Consider the following 26,735-nt stretch of genomic DNA (forward strand, 5'->3'; position numbering starts at 1 on the left):
CGTAGAGCACATTACAGTAGTCTAAACGAGAGGAGACCAGGGCATGTTCTACCGATTGGAGCAGATGGTCGGGAAGGAAGGGGCGCAGCCGCCGTATCAGATGGAGTTGATACAGCGCTGTCCGGCTCACAGCTGACACCTGAGCCTCCATGGACAGCTGGGAGTCCAAAATGACCCCCAGGCTGCGGACCTGGTCTTTCAAGGGTAGCCGTACCCCATTCAACACCAGGTCAACATCCCCCAGCCTCCTCTTGTCTCCCACCAAAAGTACCTCGGTCTTGTCAAGGTTCAGCTTCAGCTTATTCCTCCCCATCCAGCCACTCACCGTCTCCAGACATTTGGACAGGGATTCTACGGCCAACCTTGGTGAAGATTTGAATGAGAGGTAGAGCTGCGTGTCATCCGCATATTGATGACACTGCACCTGAAAACTCCTGATGATAGCCCCCAGCGGCTTCACAAAGATGTTAAATAGCATCGGGGAGAGGATGGAACCCTGTGGCACCCCACAAGTGAGTGGCCACGGGTCCGAAACCTCCTCTCCCAGTGCTACCCTCTGGTACCTGCCAGAGAGGAAGGACCGGAACCACCGCAATACGGTGTCTCCAGTGCCCAACCCCTCCAGGCGGTCCAGGAGGATACCGTGGTCAATGGTATCAAAAGCCGCTGAGAGGTCGAGGAGAACAAGGAAGGAGCATTCACCCCTATCCAGAGCCCTCCTCATATCATCTACCAAGGCGACCAAGGCTGTTTCTGTCCCATGCCCAAGCCTGGAGCCCGACTGAAATGGGTCTAGATAATCAGTTTCTTCCAAGTGTGCCTTCAACTGCACTGCCACCACCCGCTCAATCACCTTGCCCCAAAATGGCAGATTTGAGACTGGGCGAAAGTTGTTCAGAACTTGAGGATCCAAGGAGGGCTTCTTTAAGAGTGGTCTTATCACTGCCTCCTTGAGGGCTGATGGCATCACTCCCTCCTCAAGGGAGGCGTTCACCACCGCCCTGATCCCTTCACCCAGTCTCTCTCTGCATCCCATAATGAGCCAAGATGGTCAAGGATCAAGTAAGCAGGTGGTCGGCCTTACAGATGAAAGCACCTTGTGTACTTCATCAGGAGGAAGAAGCTGGAACCGATCCCACAAAACCGGTTTGCCACAGGCTGCCTCTTGCTCACTAACTGTATCCACAGCGTGCAGAGTAACATACCTAATCCGATCAATTTTATCTGCAAAGTGCCTTGCCAAGGCCTCACAGGAGGCCTTAGAATGCTCCAGTGGTTCCGGAGGCACAGGACTGACCAGGCTCCGGGCCACTTGGAACAGCCTCCTGGGACAGCACTCTGCAGACACGATGGAGGCAGCATAATATTACTTTTTTGCTGCCTTCACCGCCCCGTGATAGGCTGAAGATACAGCTCTAGCCTGTGTCTGATCGTCTTTGGAGCGAGACTTCCGCCACCGGCGCTCTAGCCATCTCACCTCCTGTTTCAGAACTCGTAACCGTGGATTGAACCATGGTGCAGTCCGAGCCCTGTTCAGGGGGAGAGGGTGTTTCGGAGGCACCTGATCTAATGCCCCAGTGATTGCGGCATTCCAGCCACCCACCAGGGTCTCGACCAAGTGGCCGTTGGCGTGCCCCAGAGAATCCCCAAGCGCGTTCAGGAATCCATTTGGATCCATAAGACGCCTGGGGCGGACCATTTTAATGGGTCCTCCACCCCTGCAGAGGGGTTGTGGAACTGAGAAGTCCAATGTCACCAGATAGTGATCTGACCATGACAAGGGGGTGGTGGATATACCCCCGACTTCCAGATCACTCCCCGCTTCTCTAGAAACAAACACAAGGTCTAGTGCATGACAGGCTACATGGGTGGGCCCAGTTAGAATATGGTGCAGCTCCCAGGAGGCCATGGTCTCCATGAAGTCCCGAGGTGCTCCTGTGAGGATGGCCTCCGAATGTACGTTGAAGTCCCCCAACACCAGTAAGTTAGGGGACTGCACACGCACATCAGAGACCACCTCAAGCACCTCGGCCAGGGAGTCAGTCGTGCAGCGGGGTGGACGGTACACAAGCAGAATCCCCAGACTGCCCTTCGGGCCCGACCTCCAGTACATGCACTCAGCAACCTTGGTCTCCCGGAGAGGGGGCCTGGTGAAGACCAAGGACTCCCGGTAGATAACAGCCACTCCCCCTCCCCTATCCCCAGCCCTCGGGTGCTGTGCATACGAAAATCCAGCTGGACACATGGCTGCAAGGGGTGGAGCAGCAGCCTCGGCCAGCCAGGTCTCCGTAATACATGCCAGGTCTGCGCCCTCATCCAGGATCATGTCATGGATGAGGGAGGTTTTCTGGGTAACAGACCTGGCATTGCAGAGCAGCAAACGAAGGCCACAAGATGGGGTCACGCCTCCCCCAACCATCCTTTGGCTCTGGACAGGCCCGGAGCAGGGGACAGATATTGCACATCTTTCCCTCGTTCCCCTTACCTGGCATGGCCTGCCCCTAGCGCTCCGCCAGCGCCTGCTGCCCAGCCTTGGTATGTTCTGGCCCCCAACGCTCCCCCCACTGCCTCCATAAGATGGACACATGCCCCCTCCCTCCCGCCGATCAGGCAGGCTACCCACCCCTAAAAACACAACAAAATCCCCAAGAAAAAAACAAAACAAAACAAACAAACAAAAACAGTTAAATCCCCTTAAAAATAATGCCAGGCAGGAGTCCACAGGGAAGGCCTGGTGGTGGTGGTGGTGGTGGTGGTGGTGGTGGCGGCGACAGGCCCAGCAGCAGCAGGCACGCCTCTTCCCCGGTGGTGGCAGCTTCTCCTGCAGGCCCTGGCTCTCCCAGGCCACCTCAGCCAGCCAGCTTATGTAGCCCCTCCAGGGAGGGGCAGGTGGAGCAGCACAGCTGGCTCTGTACCTGGGGGCCTGGTCCTGCAGGGACTGGCGGTCTGCCAGGCAGAAGTCTACAGGGAAGGCCTGGTGGTGGTGGCGGCGGCAGCAGCAGCAGGCACGCCTCTTCCCCTGTGGTGGTGGTGGCTTCTCCTGCAGGCCCTGGCCCTGGCAATGGCATATAGGAATGCTGTGAAGTCCACCTTATTGCTCACCAACAAACTCACTGCACCTGTTTAGAATCGTCCAAGTTGGTGGCCATTAGTACATCTTGTAGCAGTGAGTTCCATAGTTTAGCTCTGTGCTGTGTATTTTCTTTTGCCTGTCCTGAATCTCCCACCAATCAGCTTCATGCAACGACCCTAGGTTCTCGTATTATGAGAAAAACGTCCCCTGTTAGCTTTCTCCAGGCTGTTGGAAATGCTTTTGAGGTCTTCATAGAGCAACCAAAACTAGGACCGCATTCTTCTCTAGTTTTGATCCCCAAAATAGAAGGTCAGACATTCTAAATCACATTCCAGGTGATGTAGAGCCATTAGGAAAATTTCCAGAAAACCATAGCTATTGTCTTAACTGCTGGCACAAGCCTCTTTGGTCTAATGACTAAAACAAACCCGAGAGCTACAGATTCTGTGCAGACATGTTCAAGGTCTCCTTGCTGTCCTCTGCTCATTTCCGTGTTTTCGTTTCAGCAGGATGGCTACAGTTATGGCCGATCACCGACCACCAGTGGCTACGAGGCCAAACCGTATTACCAAGAGGTGGCCACACCATCACAACACGTGGCCACGGAGTCGTACTACCACTCAAGTGAGTTAGTAATTTATGGTGCTGGCATGTTCAGAGGCTGGCGGGAGCGTTTGGTAAGTGGAGTCACCAATAAAAGAGGAGGGGGGACGGGTTGAGGAAGGTTTGGGAAGCTGAGCTGGCATGGTGATTTGTGTGTGTGTGAGTCTTGAGCCAAGGGTGGGCAGAGTTCAGGCTTGCAAGTTGTCCTTTGGTTATTGCTATAACCATGAGATCCACCAATCAGAGTCTGGGTCGAAAGACATACTCTTGGAATTAAAGAATACTGAGCCCAGGAGTTGGCTTCAAGTACCAGAACTGAATGGAGCTCCCAGTCCTTCCAACAGCCACTCCTGGTTATGCCAAGCTTTCTTCATTTCAACAAGATAATTTAGGGTGGTAGTGGTGAGGGCATTTTGTTGCTGCTGTTATTAAACAATTGGAAGTCGGAAATCCTGGTTGATTTGTTTTATTTACTCTACCTCTTTACTGCTTGAAACCCTAAGATCTCTAAGCGGTTTATAGAAACAATATAAAAACCAATGTAAAAATAATACAGGAAAAACATTCGAAGGGGAAAAACAGTAGAACAGAGCAGTCTCATAGTCTGTTACAAGTCAGAGAAATCCTGAGTCAACACATACGCCTTCCAGAGGTGTTTAAAGCTCGCCTCCGTTTCCACTTCTCAGACTGCACATAGGAGAGTGTTCCACAGGGTGGGTGCCACTACTAAGAAGGCCTGCTTGTTGCCTGGCAGTACACTGTTGGTCGTGGGATGACCAATAAAGCCTTGGAAGATCTCAGGGATCGATTTGGCATATAGAGGGAAAGACTATCATCTATGTATCCTGGTCCCAGTTTAGGGCTTTGAACATCAGCAGCAAAACCTTGAGCATGCTAGCTACTGCAGATCACTCAAATTTACCAGTACACACAGGGTTACCTTCTTCCAACCCCTGTGTTAAACTGCTGAGATGTCTCCTGTATACATACGTAGCAGTGGGACTTAGGTCTGGGTAGATCAGCCTTCCCCAACCTCCCATAATTTCCAGCCAGGATGCTAACTGGGAATTATGGGAGTTGCAGTCCAAAACATCTGGAAGGTGCCAGGTTGGGGTACGTAGAGGATTGCACTGTAAGTCAGGAAAACAGCTCTTGAGCTGTGGGCTGCAGCTGAAAGGCTTTTCAGTGCCACAGAATTACATTGCTTTTAAGTTGGTTCAAGTGTCAGAGACCCTCTCAAAAAAACTGGTGAAGCATAATTTTCTGAAACTGGTGAAAATTCTCCTAGAGGCCCTGCTCCAAACGGACCGGGCAGAGGTTCCTCAGTTGCAAGCCATAAGAATTAAAGTGTGTTTGACACTGGTTTAGATATGCCATGACAGCCCCTCCTCTTGGGGCCGAGGACAGGTGAACGCAGTCAAGCTGAGCTCTTCCTTTGGAGGAAAGGGTGCTGCAGGTACAACTTGCTAGGCTCCATTGAATCGCGAGCAGCCCACCTCCTGCCGGCATTTAGCTGCAGTTCTCTGTCCTTTGTAGACTCCCAGAGCGGCTATAGCCAGCCCGCGGCAGCATACAGTCAGAGCCAGCCCCAGAAGCAAGTGACGCCTGTCAAGTTGGTGCAGGCTGTGAATGCTTCCTCATCCAACTTCAACACTTACCCGATCGCCATGACGGGCCAGCAGAACGTCCCAGCTCCCTCTGTCCAATCGTACACCCCCTCCTCCTCCTACTCCTCTTCCTCGTACAACTCCTCTCCTGCTTCCTACTCTGGTAAGAGCTTTACAGAGGCATCTCTCTCCCTGCCACCCCTGCCTGCCTTTCCTTACTCCGTGTCCTGCTATGGCTGGTTCCAGCTCAGCTTAGGGCCAGCTATGGGGCAAATCTGTTAGCAAGTCAGCAGATATGCAAAAGGATCAAACAGCATTTTATCAGTCCAGCAAGGGGTCAGTTCAGAGCAGGAGAAGTCAGCAAGCAGGCAAAGGTCAAGAGCACAACTTTACCAATCAAACATAAATGCAGTCCAGAGTCTAGTAGGAGTCCAAGGTCAGCAGCACAGAAGATCAGTTAGGAAGCAAGGCTTCAAAGCACTGGAGCTATTAGAAAGACATTGTTCCACCAGCTAGCAAGTTCCAGCTGAAAGCTCATATAGCCAGAGCTTCCAGAGCCCCACCCAGGACTCAGCTGCATCACACCAGAGGCTTGTGTAAGAAGTCCTCCTCGTGAGGAGTCCGTTACTCGTGAGGAGCCTTCCTTTGTAGCGGGCACTCCTCACAGGAGTTCCTCTGGCCTACATCTTGAGATGCCACCACTCTTGGGGAGTTAGGTGGTTGTTTGGCCTCTGCCTCCGAGATGGAGTCCCCCGCCTCTTGTGGGGATGGACCAAGGGCCTGGGCTCCTCCTGGTCTTCTGATATGGAACGTTCTGCGGTGTTCTTTGTCTCTGCGAGCTCTGGCTCCTCTTCTGAGGAGGAGTCCTCCAGCAGGGGCATGATATTTTGCTTTGCTCAAGAAGAAAAATTGCATCAGTGGGAACTGCTTCCCTTTCTCTCTCCTGTCCCCAGGGTCAAACTACTCCAGCTACGATGCCACTGTGTACACAGTGGCCAATGCTTCGTACTACCAGCCCCCTCAGCAGCCGCTAGTGCCGCAGCAGCTGCCGCCACAGCAGCCTCCCCAGCAGCAGCTGAAGGCCATAGGGGGCTCCCTGTGGAGCGGCAGTGGGGCCAACTCCACCGTGGGCTGTGGCTACAACAAGAAGCCCCAGTTTCCCATCAAGCCGCTGAAGCCCAAAGGCCCCCCGAAACAGCCCCAGCTTCACTATTGCGAGATCTGCAAGATCAGCTGTGCTGGTCCCCAGGTGAGCCTTTGCGCTTTATTTAATTATTTGAAGCCATTATGCCCTGCTCTCCCTCCGGAAGGGCTCCCAGATCAGTTGAGGAATCAATAAAAACGAGACAGTGTCTGCCCTCAGGCTTATGATCTAGAAAAGACACAACATGAAAGGAAAAGGACAGGGAGGGCAAAGGAAAACAGAGATCGTACAGAACTTATCATGAGTGACTATAATGCAGATGTAATACTGTAATCTGGAAATGTTGGATTTTAGTCTGTAAGGCCACAAAAGTTATCAACCTACCGATATATATAGCAGGCTGACAAACTTAAATACACAAAAAGTAAAAGGGATTGGAGACAAGGTGTTGGACTGCAAGTCCCATCAACACTGACCATTGGCCATGCTGGCTGTGGCTGATGGGAATTGGAGTCAACACCTGGAAGGCCACCAGTTCCACACACAATACTGAGCTAGATGGAGCAGCAGTCTCACTTGGTATAAAGTAGCTTCCTGTGTTCCTATAGAGTCCCTTCCAAAGGCTGCTTTGCTGGACATTTGGGTCTGAGTTCTCCCTGAGATGGTCAGCCTGGGCTGTACCACTTCAGTCTGCAGGTTGTGGGGGCTTGCAGGATTCAAATGGTCCTCTGCACAAACAAACAAAAATCCCCACACCCAGAAAACTAGCATCTCAGGGAGAAGGATCCTGAACTAACCTTCCTGAGATGCTAGTTTTCTGGTCTGTGTGGTGGGGTCAGTCTCCGCTCTTACATGCTTTAGGCCATAAAAGTGTTACAGGATTGATCCTGCCATTCCTCTCCCCCTGCTCTGCCCCTAGACTTACCGGGAGCACTTAGAAGGCCAAAAGCACAAGAAGAAGGAGGCCACCCTGAAGACAGGGAGCCAGGCTGGCGGGAGCGGCCCTCGTGGGGTCCAGACCCAGCTGCACTGCGAGCTCTGCGATGTCTCTTGCACAGGAGCAGATGCCTATGTGGCCCACATCCGAGGAGCAAAGCACCAGAAGGTAGGGGATTACAGGGGGAAGCCAGGAAAAAGCCACAGGGTCAGGCATCTGATTAGAGCATTGCTATAGAAACCTGCCCCTTTCATGGATCGCTGCCTTGTTGTGGCGAAGGGGCTTGTGTAACTCAGTCCATGGGGTCACGAAGAGTCAGACACGACTGAACGACTGAACAACAACAATAGAAACCTGCAGGAGCGAATGGAAAACAGAAGTCTGAAGGGGGTGTACCACGACGTCATTGTCAATGCTAATGAAAAAGTCCCAGGGCTTTGCCCCTGCGAGCCCTGCCCACACTAAGCCACTACATCAGTCACCACCTCTCCCAAGATCTACAGACACTGCCGAAAGAAACGGGGGCTTCAGAAACTGCAGACTTCTTCATCTTTTGCACGTCCAGATCTGTTCCTGGGCTGAATCTCCGGGTCTGGCTGGCATCCGAGCACTTTCCTTCAGGGCAGTCCTGTCCTCCAGAGACTCCCGGATCCCACTCCTCTTTAGCTGCCCCTCCTTTAGGGCCTGTCCCTGCCGCATCCTTCACTCAAGGTGACTTTTCATGGCTGTGTTCCAGGTTCTCAAGCTGCACACCAAGCTGGGCAAACCCATCCCATCTGTTGAGCCCATGCTGGTCAGCGTCTTGTCGGGCCCCGCCAATGGCTCAGCTGGCAAGCAAGCACTCCACGCCCTGTCCACACCGGCTTTTGGGACGGCCAACAGCACCATCAGCATGAGCAAGGCGGCGCCTGTGAAGAAACCCCTTGCGGCAAAGCTCACCCTTACAGGTACACCTTGCAGAAAGGGCCGGCGGGGGGGAGGTTACAGCAGCTGGGATTGTTTAGCTTGGAAAAGAGGCGAGGAAGGGGAGACAGCATAGAGGTGCACAAAATGATGCATGGTGTGGAGAAAGAGGAGAAGGAAGAAAGTGGAGCATCTCCCCTATGAAGGAAGGTTACCACAGCTGGGATTGTTTAGCCAGGAAAAAAGGAGGGTGAGGGGAGACATGAGAGAGGTGTGCAAAGTTATGCCTGGTGTGGAGAGGGAGACGTTTATCTCCCTCTTTCATAATACTAGAACCCAATGGGGTCATCCCATGAAGCTGACTGGTGGGAGATTCAGGACAGATAAAACAAAGTCCTCCTTTGCACAGTGCAGAGTTAAACTCTGGAATTTTCTACCTCAAGATGTAGTGATTAGCACTAATTTGGGTGGCTTCAAAGGAGGGTTAGACAAATTCCTGGCGGAAAAGGCTATCAATGGCTACTAGTCCTGATGGCTCTATGTTACCTCCAGTCTCAGAGGCAGTCTGGCTATGTGCACGAGTTGCTAGGGAACACGGGCAGGAGGGTGCTGTTGCACTGGTGTCCTGCCTGTCGGTTTCCTGTGTGTAGCTGGTTAGCCACTGTGAATAGAATGCTGGACTAGATGGGCCCTTGATCTGATCCAGCAGGGTTCTTCTGATGTCCTTATGGCAAGCTGGCTCAGAGTCCTGGTGCCTGAAAGCCAGCCCAAACAGAGAGGTGTTCTGGTGCGGGTGGGTGAGGTGGTGGAGTCCAGAGGGAGGGAGAGTGGACAGATGTAAATCTGGCTGCGTGTGGGAGACACTCTAGAACAGCCTTTCCTAACCTGGTGCCCTCCGGATGGTGTTGGACTGCAGCATCCATCATCCCCAGCTATTACGGCCATGGTTGGGGAAGGCTGCCATAGAATGTAGTGTTGGAGGGGACCTTGGGGGTCATCTAGTCGAACCCCCAGCTCACAGTCAGCATTTTCCAGCTGCAGCATCCTAGAGGGATGGGCCTCTGATTAAACACCTACAACCCACTACCTGTGAAGGCCGCCAGTTGCACGATTGATCAGCTATTATCATTGGAATGTTTCTCTGGAAGTTTAGCTGAACTCTGCTCCCCTGCATTTATGATTATGATGATTGCAATTTTTTTGCAATTTCCACCTGTTCGTTTTGAGGCCTGCCCTCTAGAGCCACGAAGGCCAAATCTGTTCCATTTTTTAAATGCTTCCCCACATATTAAAAAAGAGACATTTCTGCAAGTCAAAATGATGACAACGAAAGCAAGCACACATCGGGGAGAGAGGTTCTAGCCCACCTCTTTTCTAAGTGCTAATCTTCTGCTTGGAGAGTTTGTTTGTTTAATATAGGAGGGCATTAAAAAAGCTGATTCCCCTGCCCATCTGTAGTCTGAAGTGGTGCAGTCCTTTCTTACCCCCTCATTCTGCTGCAGATGTGAGTGGGTGAGCCTCACTCAGTGACAGGGGGTGGGGGTGGTGTTGACAACAAGTCCCTCTTCCTCTAGCCGATTGGTCGCTAGCGAGGCAGACACTCCCCCCCCCCCTTTGTGGCCAATCGAGAGCTAAGGCTCATGAGCGGCGTGTCTCTTTTCCCATTCAGGTGCAAACAAGCTTCAGGCGACGAGCACAAAGCAGGACGAAGCGAAGGGGACTCAAGCCCAAGTGGTGGAACCGCTCCCGCTCGACGGCTCCGGGGACAGCCTGGGAGATCTCCTGGACGTACAGCCTGTGGGTCATGATTATGTGGAAGAAGTAAGGCAGGGGCCCCTTTGAAGGCCTTTTACTGTTTTATTCATTCATTCATTTATTTATTTATTTATTTATTTATTTATTCATTTCATTTCATTTCTATACCGCCCAATAGCCGAAGCTCTCTGGGCGGTTCACAAAAATTAAAACCAAACAACACACAATAAAACAATTTAAAATATATAGAACATTAAAACCACAATATAACAATACAACCACAATAAAACCTAGCAGCAGTACAGGAGTTTAAAATACAGATTTAAAACAGCAAAGATAAAAATTTAGAAAGCTAAAATGCCTGGGAAAATAAAAAGGTCTTCACCTGGCGCCGAAAGGAGTACAATGTAGGCGCCAGGCGAACGGGCCTGTTGGAGCGGTTACCTTTAAAATCCTGGGAGCGTCTTCTATTAAGAAACCTTGGTGTGAATTTTGGGGAGCAGGACGCTATCCTAATACGGTAGAATGAGTGGGACCAGCAACAGAATGTTGCAGTGGATGCTTCTGTTCAGGGCTCCAGCCAGCCCTTCCTTCCAAGCAGGGCATTTCATTCATCTCCCTCCACTTCTATGTTTTCCAACAGTCACTCTCTCCATTTGTTGGCTACTGAACATGCTCAGTCCTCATTGGGCTGTGTTTGTGGGGGGTGGGAGCTGTTTCCCCCTTACCTTTTTAAATATTTTTTGTACTTCTCTAAACATCAGGGTTCCCCTAGGCATGCTGAAACCACCCCCTTGTGTCTCAGTGGCTCCATTTTGGCTTCTATGCTGTTGGCACTCACCACCTGAGTTCGCCATTAGAAGGAGAGTTTGGCACCAGGGTTTTGTCCTCACCTAATCCAAGGGTGATTCTTCCCACAATTGCTACTGGTTGAATTGAATAGCAAAGCAATTTTTTAAAAGAAGTATTTGTAGAGGTTGTGGATGGCTCTTACACTGGTTCCTGGCTGGTGGTCATATGATTCCCAAGCTAGCCAGATTTGTAGTTAAGGGATTAAGATGTCTAAGTTAAAATCAATATGCCAAGAAATTGAGAACGGTCATAATACTCTGAGTGATCCATAGTATTTCTGAGACCTGGCAAACGGCACAGTTGTTCTGTCATTCTGGCTGGGCTCCACAGGACCGCCGGCAGTATAAAGACGGACCAGTTGACGTGATGTGAGAAGTCCAGCCAAGCCCTCCGACAACCCCCCTTTTCCATTTGGCGGCTGTCATTTTGTGCACCCCCACGTTCTGGAGCAGACAAATGAGACTTGGCAAGGCTGTGCCGGGGCCCCTTGGCACCCTTCCGCTTCCATGTCTTCCTCTTCCCCTGAGGGTCTGGCAAGATGGGGGGCTTGCAGTACCTGGTTTCTTTCACATTGTGCTAGAGTGAGGTGGCTGAGCTGATTTTTGGCCTAGCCGCGGTGGAGCTTTCCTGCTCTAGCCTGGATGAAAAGATGCTACTGGGGCAGGGGCTGTTGGTGATGCTTCCTCCTCCTCCTCCTCCTCCCCAGGTTCACAACGACAAAGGCAAGATGGTTCGCTTCCACTGCAAGCTTTGCGAGTGCAGCTTCAACGACCCCAATGCCAAGGACATGCACCTTAAGGGACGCCGACACCGGCTGCAGTACAAGGTACAACCTCCAGGGGGCTTGGAGAGGCCGCCCTTTTTAGGTCAAGTCTGTTAAGGCGATGCTCCCAACCAAACGCAGGCGACCACGCTGGGGTGGATGAACACCTGGCAGGCTGCCTACATTTAGTTTTGGGCCCGGCGTTGGCACCACTGCATCCCCTGACAACTGCTGGGGTGTTAATACCCTGGCAGGGCCCACTGGTTACATGTACCCTGGGCCCCCCTTTAATTCTCCCAATGCTCCCATCAGTGCCGGACAACTTGCTCTGGGAGCTGCCATTTTATTTTCCCACAGTGCCCCTGATGTAGCATTGTTCTAGGGCAGGAGTATTGAACCTCTTTCAGCCCAAGGGCTGAATTTGATTTTGAAGAAGCTCTTGGGGGCTGCATTCCACTGGTGGGCGGAGCTGAAGGCAAAAGAGGCAGGGGACAAAATACCCAACGAACCATCAGATTTTAGCTTCCAGCTCTTCCTGCCAGTAACTAAGCCTTAGGAGAGGTATTTCAACCTTGTAGAACTGGGGTGGGGGGATGCAGAAGCTGGAAACCACCAAATGATTGGCAGCTGGGGGCAAGGGGGCGGGGCCATCTAATGAACCCCGGAGGGCCAGATTCAACACCCCTGCTCTAGGGCATTGAGGGAAATGGAGGACTTCAGCACCCCTGCTCTAGGGCATTGAGGGAAATTGAAATGGCAGCTGCCAGACCCAGCTGCTCCGAGCACGGTGCTGCCACTGCCCCCAAATAAGCCAGTCAGGCCACACACACATAAGAGGCGGCCCACCAGAGAGGGCACTTCACCGAGGGTCCCCCCTCAAACTTGGAGCCAGCCCTCTTTTGGCTTGGTGGGTTTCAACTCCGCAAGTCTAATTTTTTGAAGCGCAGCCCATCTCCAAAGGGTGCAGCATGAAAGCTGGGAGAAGCAGGGTTTGGATGTGCACTTGCTGTGGAGGGCATTGGGCTCCAGCAGTCCCTCAGTATTTCTGTTTCCCAATGATCTATCTGGGTTTTTGGGCAGGGGGTCTTTCCCAACCCTACTCAGACATGCCGGGGATTGAGCCTGGGGCCTTCTGTGTCCAAAGCAAGGCTCTACCACTTGAGCTACAGCCCTTTGCCTAAAAAATAAGGTCCTCTCCATTGTCAAGGGCTGATTTTAAAAAGAAACGTTGGAATCTGCCTTATATGCTGAGTCAGATCCTTGGTCCATAGTGTTCTGAACTCTCTGCACTGACTGGCTGCGTCTCTCCAGGGTTTCAGACATGGGTCTTTCCCAGGTCTACCTGGAGATGCTGCCCTTTCTTATGATCTCATCCAATGTAGAGAAACAACTACTTCAACATTATTGGATTCATCTCTTTGGTGAACAACAACTTGGGGGGTTCATGCTAACTTCTGTGTTACCTTGTCTCTATAAAATTCTGTTGGTTAACCTTTTTAAAAAATTCTTACAGTTTGTATCAATCTGTTGTCTTATGCTGGTTATATTTTTGTTTTTGTTTTTACACTGCCTGCTTTACACCCTTGCCTGAGTCAGTGCGGAGATGATCCTGAGCTAGACAGCATGGTTTGACTCGGTGTAAGCTCGCTTGCTCTGTTCCTACTAGCCTAATGCTGACAAAAACTCTTACAGAAGAAAGTCAACCCCGACCTCCTGGTAGAGATCAAGCCCAGCAACCGAGCTCGGAAGATGCATGAGGAGAAGCTGAAGAAGTTGCAACTCCGGGCCCTGGTGAAGAGACGGCGGGAGGAAGAGCAGCGCTGGCACCTGGAAATGAGGCAAGTCTTCCTTCTCCTCCACCCCGCACCCCCCAGGGGAGGAATGCACAAATCTGAAATAGACTGGGGTATTGCTGGTTCTGCGCTTCTTTCTTTCTTTAAAATATTTCTTGGCCACCTTTCAGGGCAGAAGCTCTCCCAAGGCAGCGTACAGCAATAAAGCACATAAAACTGATACGATATTAAGAGCAATAAAGACATGATTAAAAACAGTAAGAACACGATAAAAGCAGCAATAAAAAAACAATAACAACAGAAATGAAACCACCCATAGAAGAACAAAACCAGTACTAAAAACAGCAGTCATATCATAGAATCATAGAACAGTGGGGTTGGAAGGGGCCTATAAGACCGTCAAGTCCAGCCCCCTGCTCAGTGCAGGAATCCAAGTCAGAGCATCCCCGACTTATGGCTGTCCAGCCTCATCTTGAATGCCTCCAGTGTGGGAGAGCCCACCGCCTCATGTTGTATTGCTCTAACAGTCAGGAAGATTTTCGTGATGTTCAGCCAGAATCTGGCTTCCTGTCACTTGAGCCCGTTATTCTGTGTCCTGCACTCTGGGATGATCGAGAAGAGATCCTGGCCTTCCTCTCTGTGACAACCTTTCAAGTCCTTGAAGAGCGCTATCATATCCCCTCAGTCTTCTCTTCTCAAGGCTCAACATGCCCAGTTCTTTCAGTCTGTCCTCGTAGGGCTTTGTTTCCAGTCCCCTGATCATCCCCATTGCCCTCCTCTGTGAACCCTCTCCAGTTTGTCTGCATCCTCCTTCAAGTGTGGTGCCCAGAACTGGCCACAGTACTCAAGAGGAGGCCTAACCAGTGCTGAATAGAGGGGAACTAGTGCTTCATGTGATTTGGAAGCTATACTTCTATTAATGCAGCTCAAAAGAGCATTTGCCTTTTTTGCAGCCACATCACACCTTCGGCTCATATTCAGCTTGCGATCTACAACAATTCCAAGATCCTTCTCGCTTATAGGGTTGTTGAGCCACGTATCCCCCATCTTGTAAACTCCATCTTGGTTTCTTTTTCCTAGGTGCAGAACTTGGCATTGATCCCTATTAGATGTCATTCTGTTGTTTTCTGCCCAGCGCTCCAGCCTATCAACACATTCTTCCTAGCCTTTGTGAGGTGCAACCCGTCCCTTGCCAGCAGCCCATCTTCCAGGAAGTATAGCCCGTGGTCCCAGAATCCAGATCTCTCGTGTCGGCACCACCTTCGTAGCCAGTCATTCACCCGGAGTATTTCCCTTTCCCTTACTATCCCTCTTCTAACTTCTGAAAGGATGGATGAGAAAACTATCCGGGCCCCAAAGTTCTGGAGTTTCCTTCCCACAGCTTCGAAGTCTGACGTGATTTCTTCGTAGCTCCGCTTGGCGGTATCATTTGTTCCCACGTGGATGAGAAGAAAGGGATACCTGTCAGTGGGCTTTATGAGGGCAGGCAACCCTTCCGTCACGTCTCTAATCCGTCCTCCTGGGAGACGGCACACCTGGCAAGTCCACGGGTCTTTGCGACATACTTGGGTTTCGATCCCATGCAGCAGGAGTCTCCCACAACGGCTACTCTTCTCTTGTTGTTGTAGGCCTTGGTTCCTTTGCCTCTGCTTGACTGGCCTTCAGCCTCTTGCTTGCTCTCCTGCGGGGTCCCCTGTCCTCCAGTCTCACCCTCGAGTACCTGGAAACGGTTCCATAGTTCCACTGCCTCCACGGGTGCAGAGTGGCATCTAGTTCTTCTCCTGTCACCCTTTTCCATGGAGTATCCTCTACTGCGTTTTTCCTCACCTCAGCAGTTCCCTCTTCTGCCTTAGCTTGCTGTTGCTCTTCTAGCTCCTGTACTTCGCTTTGCTGTTGCAGTTCCACCGTTCTGTCCAAGAACTCTTCGTGTTCTCATATTCCCTGGAGGGTCACCGCTCCAGTCCTCTTACTTTCTCTTCCAGCAGCGTGATCAACCTGCACCTGTTGCAGGTGTAGGCCATGTTGATCTCGGGCAAGAAAACAAACATTGCACACACCTTGCAGGTCACCACCACTGGAGAGTCTTGTCCTCCCATAGTCTATTCCCTTTATGCTTCTAGCTTTCTGATGGTACTGGGACAGCCTGTGCTTTGTCCTCTATTCACTGGAGGTTAACAACAGAGTCCCACTGGTATGGAAGCATGTGTTACAAGAAAAAGAATTTCTAAAAAATTGTTAGGGGCCTCCCCCGTGACCTCCCCGGGCCAACTCCTGCTTGCTCCCCCTGTCCGCTCGCTCTCTGGGAGCTTGCTTGCTTGTATAGCCCCTAGACCAGCTGGGGAAGCTTCCCCTGCTCTGCTCAGCTAGGAGGCGGGAAACAGACTGAAACTCCCCTGCCCACACGGCTGCTGGGAGTACTCAGGCCACGCCCCCTCAATTCAGTTGGAGCTCTCAGGAGCACATGGTGAGCACATGGCAGCTCAGAATGGAAAGCACAGACCCCTGGGCTTACTCCAGCCCACTCACCGCTTTGCCTTTGTCTCCTCTTCCACTGCAACTCCCCTGCCAAATTCCTGTTTGCTCTCCCTGTTCGCTTGCTGTAATCGCTCTCTCTCTTTGGGAGCTTGCTTGTTTGCTTGCAGGAGAAGGCCAGAGCAATGTAATATGTTTTCAAGGCCTTCTTAAAAGTTTGTAGTGATGGACCATAGCAAACCCCCGATGGCAACTTATTCCAGAGGTGTGGGGCCACTGCAGAGAAGGCCCTCTCACCACCTAACTGCTGTCACAGATGGGCAACTGAGAAAGGCCTCTCTTTCTGATCTTAAAGTGCAGGCTGGCTGTTGCAAGTGAAGGCGGTCCTTCAAGTAATTTGGTCCCAAACCGTTTAAGGCTTTAAAGGTCAAAACCAGCACTTCAAATTGGGCTCAGAAACACACCCAGCCCAACATTTGTTTATTAGCAATATTTATATTTTATTTGCAAAATTTATTGGCAGCAGAGCAGCTTTATCAAATACTTGAGCGTGGGCAATGGCCTGGGATGATGGGAATTGTAGTCCCAACATCTGGAGGGCCACTGGCAGTTCTCCACCCCTGAAACAGAGGACGCCTTCAAATAGAGCAGCCTTTGCCATGCTGGCTGAAAATGATGGGAGCTGGGAAGGCTGGCGTAGGCAGTGCTGGGCTGAATGGACAGACAGCTTCTGATGTTCTTAATTCTAACCTACCTCACAGGCTTGTTGTGAGGATAAAATGGAGAGGAGGAGGGCCATGTTAGCCTCCTTGGGTCTCTTGCAAGAGGGGAAAAGGCGGGATATAAATGTAGTAGTAGTAGTGGTAGTAGTAATAATAATAAATGTGTGTCAGGAAGATGGAGTCCAAACCCCACTGAGTGGCAGTTTGCTCTCTTTTTCTCATGATGGGACAGCCACTGGAGCGATATACTGCTTCTCATTTTAAACAAATCCTGAAGCAGTTGACCAAAAAAATAAAAACAGTCAACACCCCCAGACACACACACACACACACACACACACACACACATCCTGAGGTTGTTATAAAGATAGCTCGTGGCTGAGGGAAAGCCGAAGTAAAAGATACATTTTCAGTAGACGTCTAAAACACGCCTGCGTTGAGGCCTGGCCCACTGCAAAGGGGAAACTGTTCCACAGGGCAAATGCCACTGCAGAGAAGGCCTGCCTCCATGTCGTCACCAAACGGAAATCTGTAGGCCATGACACCGGCATCGGGCTCTCCCCTGAACATCGTAGTGGCCTGGGAGGAGGGAGAAATTACTTGAGGTAACCTGGTCCTGAGTTGAATAGGGCTTAAACCTTGCTTGGAGAAAACTGGTAGCCAGTGTAGCTTCTTTAGCACAGGCGTAGTAAGTGGGCGGGAAGGCATTCCTGCTACTGCATTCTGCACTAGCTGCAGCTACCAAACCAGTCTTAAGGGTAGCCCCACATAGAGCGCGATACAAGGATCCAATCTCAAGGAGATGTTGGGTTCTAACAGGTTGATGATTTCACAATCTATGTTGGGAAAAAGATAGGGTGGGGAAATAAGAGGCCATTTTATGACTATTCGTAATAAGCAATAAAAATTATTTGGCACTATCAGTGCCCTAGGGTTGGGGGCAGCGCAGACCAGTCCCTTGGAGCTTTCAGTCCAAAATAGAAGGTGAGGAATCAACAGCAGGAAGCAGGATGAGGCAGAGAGCCCGGTCCAGTCACTGGTTCAGGAAATTTTTGCACAGTTGGTTGCTAATCCTAGTCGATGCTACCACTAGGCTCTGCCTATTGTCGTCTGTTTCCCAGTGAGAGGGGCAGTGACCTGCCTGCTGGGTCAGGGTGCTCTGATACTGTCTGAATTTGCCGTTTTTCTCACCTGCTCCATTCTTATCCAGGCACTACGAGGAGGAGATGTACTGGCGGCGGGTAGAGGAAGAGCAGCTGTACTGGGAGGAACGGTGGCGGCGGCATTTGGCAACTGACTGGCACCCTCCATCCCTCATGGGCAGGCCTGGGGTACCCATCCCCCCTCTCTTGGTGGGTACCCTGTTTCAGACTCCCTTCCTTCAAGCCCTGCTCCTGGTGCAGTCTGCTCCCTATGAAGCTAGCAAGCAAGATAACTGTGGGCCTGATTCGGATGTAACGCTAAACCATGGTTTAGCACTACACAATCTCAGGCTTACACGCTTCCCCTGGCACCTCCACAAGGAGGTTGGAAGCACTCGCTCCGTGGTTTTAACCCTCATGCAGTGGTCATCAGAAATATACACAAACATGTTTGTGGGGCCCTGGACTACCCCGAAGCCATTTTCCAATGTGTCCTGGGGTGGTAAAATACCCCCATGACCAGAAATGTGTCTGTGGTGTCATAAGAAGTATGTTATGAACTCAAAATACTAAAAAAATATCATAAACTTTAGGTAACACTTCTATTATTAAGAACTAACTTTTTGGGGTGTTGCGGGGTATTTTTCTACCCCCATAACAAATCTGTCTCTGGTGAGGTAAATGTTCCCCAATGAAATCCCATGGTTTGTGCCAACCTACTGACACCCAGAATACTTAAGCCAGCTTCCCTAGACTGGTTTCCTTTGGAAAACCCATGGGACATTTTTATGCCCGCAGTACTTCGCCTGGTTTTTGGGACATACAGTAAAGGTGTCCCAATGGCAGAATGAATGGATTCTTGGGATATTTTCTATCTCCCGTTGAGGATTTTCTCCAGAAAGAAAACAGTACGAGTCTGAAATTCGGGGACATTATGACAACATTTTATTATACGGTCACAGACCATTTGGGACACAAAGTAATCCTCAAAATAAAATACTTAAGACCAACCCCCCCAACAATTCAACAATTATTTAGAATATTTAAAACTTAAATACAATTAACATAGTATATTAAAACATCATCAGCCAGTTGTTACATACGTGTCTGGAGAATGACCTTACAAATTTTAACAGCAGAAAATAAAAATTTTGCAACCACTTCTGTTACATGCTTATTAGTATCAGCCAATAAGTAAATCAAATACCAGTCAGAGGATCTTCCAGGGAATTTATTTACAATAGGTGTAATAAGTCTTATTCGCTCATCTCTATAGAAATTACAGAAAAGGAGTATATGCGATAAAGACTCTCCTGCTTCATCTCCACATAAACAAAGACGATTTGTATAAGTGATCCCCTGGAAGCGACTGTCCAATACAGCAGAAGCAATTGCATTAAACCTGGCTTTAGAAAAGATGTTGCAATATTTGTTGTTGTTGTTGTTCAGTCGTGACCTACTCTTTGTGACCCCATGGACCATAGCACGCCAGCCCTTCCTGTCCTGCGCTCTCTCCCGGAGCGTGCTCAAGTTCATATTCATTGCATCGGTGATGCTATCTAGCCATCTCATCCTCTGCCGTCCCCTTCTCCTTTTGCCTTCAGTCTTTCCCAGCATCAGGGTCTTTTCCAGGGAGTTTTCTCTTCGCATTAGGTGGCCAAAATAGTTGAGCTTCAGCTTCAGTCTCTGTCCTTCCAATGAGCACTCAGGGTTGATTTCCTTTAGGATGGACTGATTTGACCTCCTTGCAGTCCAGGGGACTCGTAAGAGTCTTCTCCAGCACCACAGTTCGAAAGCATCTATTCTTCGGCGCTCAGCCTTCCTTATAGTCCAGCTCTCACAGCCATACATTACTACTGGGAAAACCATAGCTTTGATTAGACGGACCTTTGTCAGCAAGGTGATGTCTCTGCTTCTTACTATGCTGTCCAGGTTTGCCATAGCTTTCCTCCCCAGGAGCAAGCGTCTTTTAATTTCATGGCTGCAGTCACCGTCTGCTGTGATCTTGGAGCCCAAGAAAGTAAAATCTGTCACTGCTTCCATTTCTTCCCCTTCCATATGCCAGGAAGTGATGGGGCCAGATGCCATGATCTTCGTTTTTTTAATGTTGAGTTTCAAACCAGCTTTTGCACTCTCCTCTTTCACCCTCCACAAGAGGCTCTTGAGATCCTCTTCGCTTTCTGCCATTAGGGTGGTATTGTCTGCATATCTGAGGTTGTTGATAATTCTCCCAGCAGTCTTAATTCCGACCTCTGATTCATCCAACCCGGCATTTCTCATGATGTACTCTGCATATAAGTTAAATAAGCAGGGTGACAATATGCAGCCTTGTCGTACACCTTTCCCAATTTTGAACCACTAGGTTGTTCCATGTCTGGTTCTTACTGTTGCTTCTTGACCCTCGTACAGGTTTCTCAGGAGACAGGTAAGGTGGTCTGGTACTCCCATCACTTTAAGAATTTGCCACAGTTTGTTGTGATCCACACAATCAAAGGCTTTAGCATAGTCAATGAAGCAGAAATAGACGTTTTTGTGGAATTCTCTTGCTTTCTCCATGATCCAGCGAATGTTGGCGATTTGATCTCTAGTTCTTCTGCCTCTTCGAAACCCAGCTTGTACTTCCGGTAGTTCTCGGTTTGCATACTGCTGAAGCCTAGCTTGTAGGATTTTGAGCATCACCTTGCTGGCATGTGAAATGAGCGCAATTGTGCGGTAGTTTGAACACTCTTTGGCGTTGCCCTTCTTTGGAATTGGAATGTAAACTGACCTTTTCCAGTCTTGCGGCCATTGTTGAGTGTGCCAAATTTGTTGGCATATTGAATGCAGCACTTTAACAGCATCATCTTTTAGGATTTTAAATAGCTCAGCTGGAAGACTGTCATCTCCGCTAGCTTTGTTGTTAGTAATGCTTCCTAAGGCCCACTTGACTTGACTCTCGAGGATGTCCGGCTCAAGTTCAGTGACTGCACTATCATGGCTATCAGGGACATTCAGATCTTTCCTGTATAGTTCTTCTGTGTATTCTTTCCACCTCTTCTTAATCTCATCTGCATCTGTTAGGTCCCTGCCTTCTTTGTCCTTTATCATGCCCATCTTTTCACAAAACGTTCCCTTGAGATCTCCAATTTTCTTGAAGAGATCTCTAGTCTTTCCTATTCTGTTGTTTTCCTCAATTTCTTTGCATTGTTCATTGAAGAAGGCCTTTTTGTCTCTCCTTGCTATTCTCTGGAACTCTGCATTCAGCTGGATAGATCTTCCCCTTTCTCCCTTGCTTTTCGCTTCCCTTCTTTCCTCAGCTACTTGTAAAGCCTCATCAGACAGCCACTTCGCTTTCTTGCATTTCTTCTGCTTTGGGATGGATTTCATTGCTGCCTCCTGAACAATGTTACGGACCTCCGTCCATAGTTCCTCAGGCACTCTGTCTATCAGGTCTAATCCCTGAAATCTATTCCTCACCTCCACTGTATATTCATAAGGGATATGATTTAGGTCATACCTGAATGGTTTAGTGGTTTTCCCGACGTTCTTCAATGTAAGCTGAAATTTTGCAGCAAGAAGCTCATGATCTGAGCCACAGTCAGCTCCAGGTCTTGTTTTGACTGACTGTATAGAGCTTCTCCATCTTTGGCTGCAAAGGACATCATCAATCTGATTTCGATATTGACCATCTGGTGATGTCCATGTGTACAGTCGCCTCTTGTGCTGTTGGAAAAGAGTGTTTGCTATGATCAGCGTGTTCTCTTGGCAAAACTCTATTAGCCTTTGTCCTGCTTCATTTTGTACACCAAGGCCATGCCTGCCTCTTATCCCAGTGATTTCTTGACTTCCTACTTTAGCATTCCAATCCCCTATGATGAAGAGGACATCTTTTTTTGGTGTTGTCTTGTAGGTCTTCATAGAACCGATCAACCTCAGCTTCTTCGGCCTCAGTGGTTGGGGCATAGACTTGAATTACTGTGATGTTGAATGGTTTGCCTTGGATTCATACTGAGATCATTCTATCATTTTTAAGATTGTACCCCAGTACTGCTTTTCCCACCCTTTTGTTGACTATGAGTGCTACTCCATTTCTTCTAAGGGATTCTTGCCCACAATAGTAGATATGATGGTCACCTGAATTAAATTCGCCCATGCCTGTCCATTTTAGTTCACTGATTCCCAAGATGTCGATGTTCAATCTTGCCATCTCATGTTTGACCACCTCCAGCTTACCTTGATTCATTGATCTGACATTCCAGGTTCCTAAACAATATTGTTCTTTACAGCATCGGATTTTCTTTTCACCACCAGACACATCCACAGCTGAGTGTCCTTTTGGCTTTGGCCCAGCCGCTTCACTCTTTCTGGCGCTACTTGGAAATACCCTCTGCTCTTTCCCAGTAGTATATTGGACACCTTCCGACCTGAGGGGCTCATCTTCCGGCGTCATCTCTTTTAGCCTTGTGATACGTTCCATGGGGTTTTCATGGCAGGAGTACTGGAGTGGGTTGCCATTTCCTTCTCCAGTGGACCATGTTTTGTCAGAACTCTCCTCCATGACCTGTCCGTCTTGGGTGGCCCTGCACGGCATAGCTTATGGCTTCACTGAGTTATGCAAGCCCCTTTGCCACAACGAGGCAGTGATCCATGAAGGGGGTTGCAATATTTAGGAATGGTCAAATTTACAAGGTATTTTGCACAACTCTTCATGTCAAATGTCAAGCCTAGGTGAACTGGAGAACAAGTAGTATGGGCAGCAGATAAGGAATATTGGGTATCCATGTCTTTCATCCGGAGCTCAAGTATAGATTTTGCTTGAGAAATATCTTGGGTGGAAAGAAAGCTATCAAAAAACCCAACATCTGTAATTTGCCTCTGATAGCTTTAGACCACTGGCTGGTGTAATTGTCTTCCCAGAGAAGGGGCACATATCCTAGTTTGGAATTTGCATAAACAAGTTTTAGCCAGTATCTAAATGCCCAATGCCAAGCAATACATTTCACTGATGAAAACCCAGCCTTGAGCCTTAAAACTGCTGATGGCACACAATTAGGTGCACCAAAGAGTCGACACAAAAAAGATGAAAGTATTTGTTCTAAGGCAGAGGAAAACCCTAAGATCCAAACTGGAACTCCAAATAGTAATTGTGGCAGCACCTTAGCCTTAAATACTCTGAGTGCAGCAGGAATAAACTGTCCTCTAGTATTAAAAAAACAAACTATGGCTTTAGTACTATTCGATGCTGATTGTATAGCAGAAGTCCGGTGAGCCACCCAAGAACCAGAAGATTGAAAGACAGTCCCCAAATATCTAAACTGCCTAACTTGTTCTATGGTCTGGCCACCTATAACCCATTCAGATTCAGAGAAAGGCTTTTGGTAAAAACCATAATCTTGGTTTTACTAAAATTAATAGCACATTTTCTTTACAATAGCCTATAAATGCTCTCAGCATTCGTTTCAAGCCAACTTTAGTAAAAGAAAGGAGAACAGTATCATATGCATATAAAAATATGGGAATGCTAACTGTGGCCATTGTGGAGGTCAGAAAACAGCCATGTCATGGAAAGACTATGTTGTAGGTCTACTTCTCTGTAAATTCTGCAATGAAAAGTGCATTTGGGGTGCCCTGTTAAGCCACCGCATTTTAGCAGGGTTAAACTAACCGCAGTTTGTTGTTATGTCCAAACTGAGGTTAGCTTAAATTATGGTTTATGATTTATTGTTTCCATAAACCACAATGTGACCCCAGGCTGCAGAATCTCAGGTCCGGGATCACAATCCAGCCCTCCAGGGTTCCCCAGAACCCCCTGCCCCCATCCTGCACCCCCACCACTTTTCCACAACCACTGATCATTTTGGTGGTTTCCCAGCTTTTGTGCAGAGTTTTCCCCATCCTAAGGCTTAGTTACTGGCAGTAAGCACTTTAAGCTAACATATGGTGGTCTTCTTTGGACTTGCTTTTGGCTTTTTGCCTTTGGCCTTGCCCCCTTTTGCCTTTGTCCCCACCCACTTCTGGAATGCAGCCCCCGAGAGCTTCTCTGGAATGGAATGTGGTCCTTGGGCCGGAAGAGATTCTGCAGTCTGAGTTTAAACTAACCACACTTACTGGTTCAGGCATAACAGAAAACTGTGGTTAGTCTAAACCAGGGAGCTGGTTCTTCCAGGCTTCTTGTGGACATGTCAGGACTGGGGAGGGAGGAATGTGCAATCCCAAGGTTCATCCAGGCTCGTTTACATAGAGCTAAATTATGCCCGGTTCATACATCGCAGCAACCCAGGTTTTTTTTTTTAAACCCTACATTACCGTGAATGAGCCAGCATGCTAGCTAGCTCACTCGGCTAGGTGGCTCCCGTTGTCAGCAGAAACAACTAAACAACCCAGGGATGGAACATTGGTTGGCAGAACCTTCCCTCACCTGACGCCCTCCAGATACGTTGGACTGCAGCTCCCAGCATCCCCCAGCCAGGCTGGTTTAGCGTGACATCCAAACCCAGAACTCAGGCTTGTCTCTTTCCTGGCAAGCCAGAGTCAGAACCCAGGGCAGGTTCGGGTTGGCTTTTTGGCAAGGATAGAGAGTGGCCTCAGCACCCACTGTCCTTCCTGCTCTACCCCTCTTTCCTGGGGTCTACCCTCCCCACACCCCATATTATTCCTCACCTGGCTTGAAATATTTGGGATTTTGTACAGCTGTGCCTTTGTTAATAGTAATAGGTCTAATTGAGCAACATTTTCTCCTTCCTTCCTTCCTTCCTTCCTTCCTTCCTTCCTTCCTTCCTTCCTTCCTTTCCTCCCTCCAGATTGATAGTTAAAGTCTGTCCATTTTATCTCTCTCAGCCCGCCCAGCAACCAAACTCCTCTGACGACCGCCACATCATGTCAAAGCACTCCAGTATCTACCCGACGGAAGAGGAGCTCCAGGCCATTCAGAAAGTCGTGTCTCACTCCGAGCGTGCCCTGAGGCTCGTCTCGGATTGGCTGACGGAGCAGGAAATGGGGAAGGAGGAAGGGAGTAAAGAGAAAAGGTAATGGCTGATGCGTTACCCCCAGGGATGTTGAGTGGGGGCCTTGCAAGCTCCTCTTGTGTTGGTCTGATCCTTCCCTTTTTCCTCACTTGTTCACTCTCCGGTGGTGTGTGCGGTGCCAGCTTTCCGCAGCCAGCCAGCAAGCCCATTCCCTTGTGGAAGATGGTGAACAGGGAAAAGTGGTCTCCTGGTTGTCCGAGGCTGCCTCCCGGTGGAAGCCCCTATCATAGCCATCACTTCAGCCACACATAGCCCTACCCCTCCATTGTCCATTAATAATAGCAATAAAAAAATAATAATAGTTGTTCTAATTGTCCTACATAATCTCACAGTATGGACTACCAGCAGACCAGGCTCTCTTCCCTGCGACTGTGAGGTAAATTAGGATGAAAGAGGGCAACTGGCTCAAAATCATCCAGGGAGCTTCAAAGGGATTTGAACACGGATCCTTCTGAGTTCCTGTCCAATGCTCTAACCATGAGGCCACGCCGGCTCTCAGTTAGTTCATCCCTTTTTAAAGCCTCATCTGTCACCTGCTGTCACAGCATTCTGTGGCAGTAAACTGCATAGGCTGGCTGAAGGAGTTCTTCATTTGGCTGTGGATGGTTCCTCTTAGTTACTAGAGGGGCAGCAGTGGTGGGGTCATGCATTGACACCCCAAACTTAGTTGGTGAACTTGAGCAACCCAGGAATTATCTGGCCCCTTTGTTTTGGGGATCAGAGAGGCAGTCTGTAAGTCCTTGCTCAGAACCCTCCTGGTGCTTTAATTTGCCTGTGCCATGTAGCTAAGAACATAAGAAGATGAGGGATCCATCTAGTCCAGCATTCTGTTCACACAGGGGCCAACCAGCTGTCCACAGAAAACCCACAAGCAGGACACAAATGCAACAGCATCCTCCCGCCCATGTTCCCCAGCAACTGGTGTACATAGGCTTACTGCTTCTGATACTAGAGGTAGCATAGAGCCATCATGAGTAGTAGCCATTGATAAACTTCTTCTCCAGGAATTTTCCCTTTCCTTATTTATTCCTGCCTCTCCCTTCAACAGGAAAACAGATGACGCACCCCGGGTTCTGAAAGGGGTCATGAGAGTTGGCGTCCTAGCGAAAGGGCTGCTTCTCCGGGGAGACAGGAACGTCCGCCTGATCCTGCTGTCAGCCCAGAAGCCCACGCTGGCCCTCCTCCAGAGCATCACTGAGGAGCTGCCCAAGCAGTTGGGGGTACAGCCAGGCCTCTCATCACTTCATGCTGCCAATGTTGGCTTGGGTCACCTTTTTGAGGGATGTCCACATGTGCGTGTTTATATGTGGCAATTTACAGAATTGCCCTTGTAAAGACAGGTCCCTGTGAGCATTATGCTGCAAAATGGATAGTGAGGAAAACAGTGGAAGGTAGAAGAGAGTGGCTGGGTTCACATAACACAACAAGCCAGAGTACAAGTTGAGTGTGGGTTGTCGTTGAACTGTGGGTTATTGTGTTGTGTGAACCCAGCTGCGCTAACAAACCATAATAACCACGAACTACCCATGAGGAGAACCCATGCTTTGTCGTTGGGTTGTGAACTCTGGGTTGTTTGTGGTTAACAAATCATGGTTTGCTAGTGTGGCTGAGTTCACACAATAACCCACAGTTCAGTGACAACCCATACTCAACCCATACTCTGGCTTGTCGTGTTGTGTGAAGCCGGTCAGTGTAAGCCAATGTGTGTGCTTAAACCTTGGTTAGAGGTGGGGATAGAGATTAAGGAGCGAAGCAAAAGGCACCACTGAAAAGGTGGATTTTGAGGAAGCGTTTGAAGGGGAAGGGAGAAAGGCACTGTCGTTTTAAGTGTTCTGAGAGGGAGTTCCAGGTATAGGGCAGAAAGGAGGAGTGGGTGGAGTCATTCAAGAGACTGAGGACAATAGAGTTTGGAAGGGAAGTTTGGGGCCTGGGATGTATAGGGAGATGAGGGCAGAAAGAAAGGGT

At 49.4% G+C, this 26,735-nt stretch overlaps 1 protein-coding gene across 3 annotated transcripts in view; it reads left to right on the forward strand.

The window, feature by feature from the left end:
* LOC146334116 (zinc finger RNA-binding protein 2-like) overlaps window positions 1-26,735 on the forward strand; it is a 55,218-nt gene that overhangs the window by 19,755 nt on the left and 8,728 nt on the right. Inside the window, exons 3-13 of one of the 3 annotated variants that reach the window (XM_084825188.1) lie at window positions 3,580-3,697; window positions 5,213-5,446; window positions 6,237-6,532; window positions 7,347-7,532; window positions 8,101-8,311; window positions 9,937-10,088; window positions 11,581-11,700; window positions 13,330-13,475; window positions 17,835-17,976; window positions 24,583-24,770; window positions 25,819-25,990. In XM_084825188.1, the coding sequence (XP_084681314.1) occupies window positions 3,580-3,697; window positions 5,213-5,446; window positions 6,237-6,532; window positions 7,347-7,532; window positions 8,101-8,311; window positions 9,937-10,088; window positions 11,581-11,700; window positions 13,330-13,475; window positions 17,835-17,976; window positions 24,583-24,770; window positions 25,819-25,990 (1,965 nt within the window). The remainder of the gene's footprint in view (window positions 1-3,579; window positions 3,698-5,212; window positions 5,447-6,236; window positions 6,533-7,346; window positions 7,533-8,100; window positions 8,312-9,936; window positions 10,089-11,580; window positions 11,701-13,329; window positions 13,476-17,834; window positions 17,977-24,582; window positions 24,771-25,818; window positions 25,991-26,735) is intronic. The other 2 variants (XM_084825189.1, XM_084825190.1) reach the window with 2 other exon arrangements.

This window comes from Heloderma suspectum, chromosome W, assembly GCF_057233095.1.
Source record: "Heloderma suspectum isolate Gila_16-S chromosome W, 16-S_ref, whole genome shotgun sequence".
Lineage (NCBI taxonomy): Eukaryota > Metazoa > Chordata > Lepidosauria > Squamata > Helodermatidae > Heloderma > Heloderma suspectum.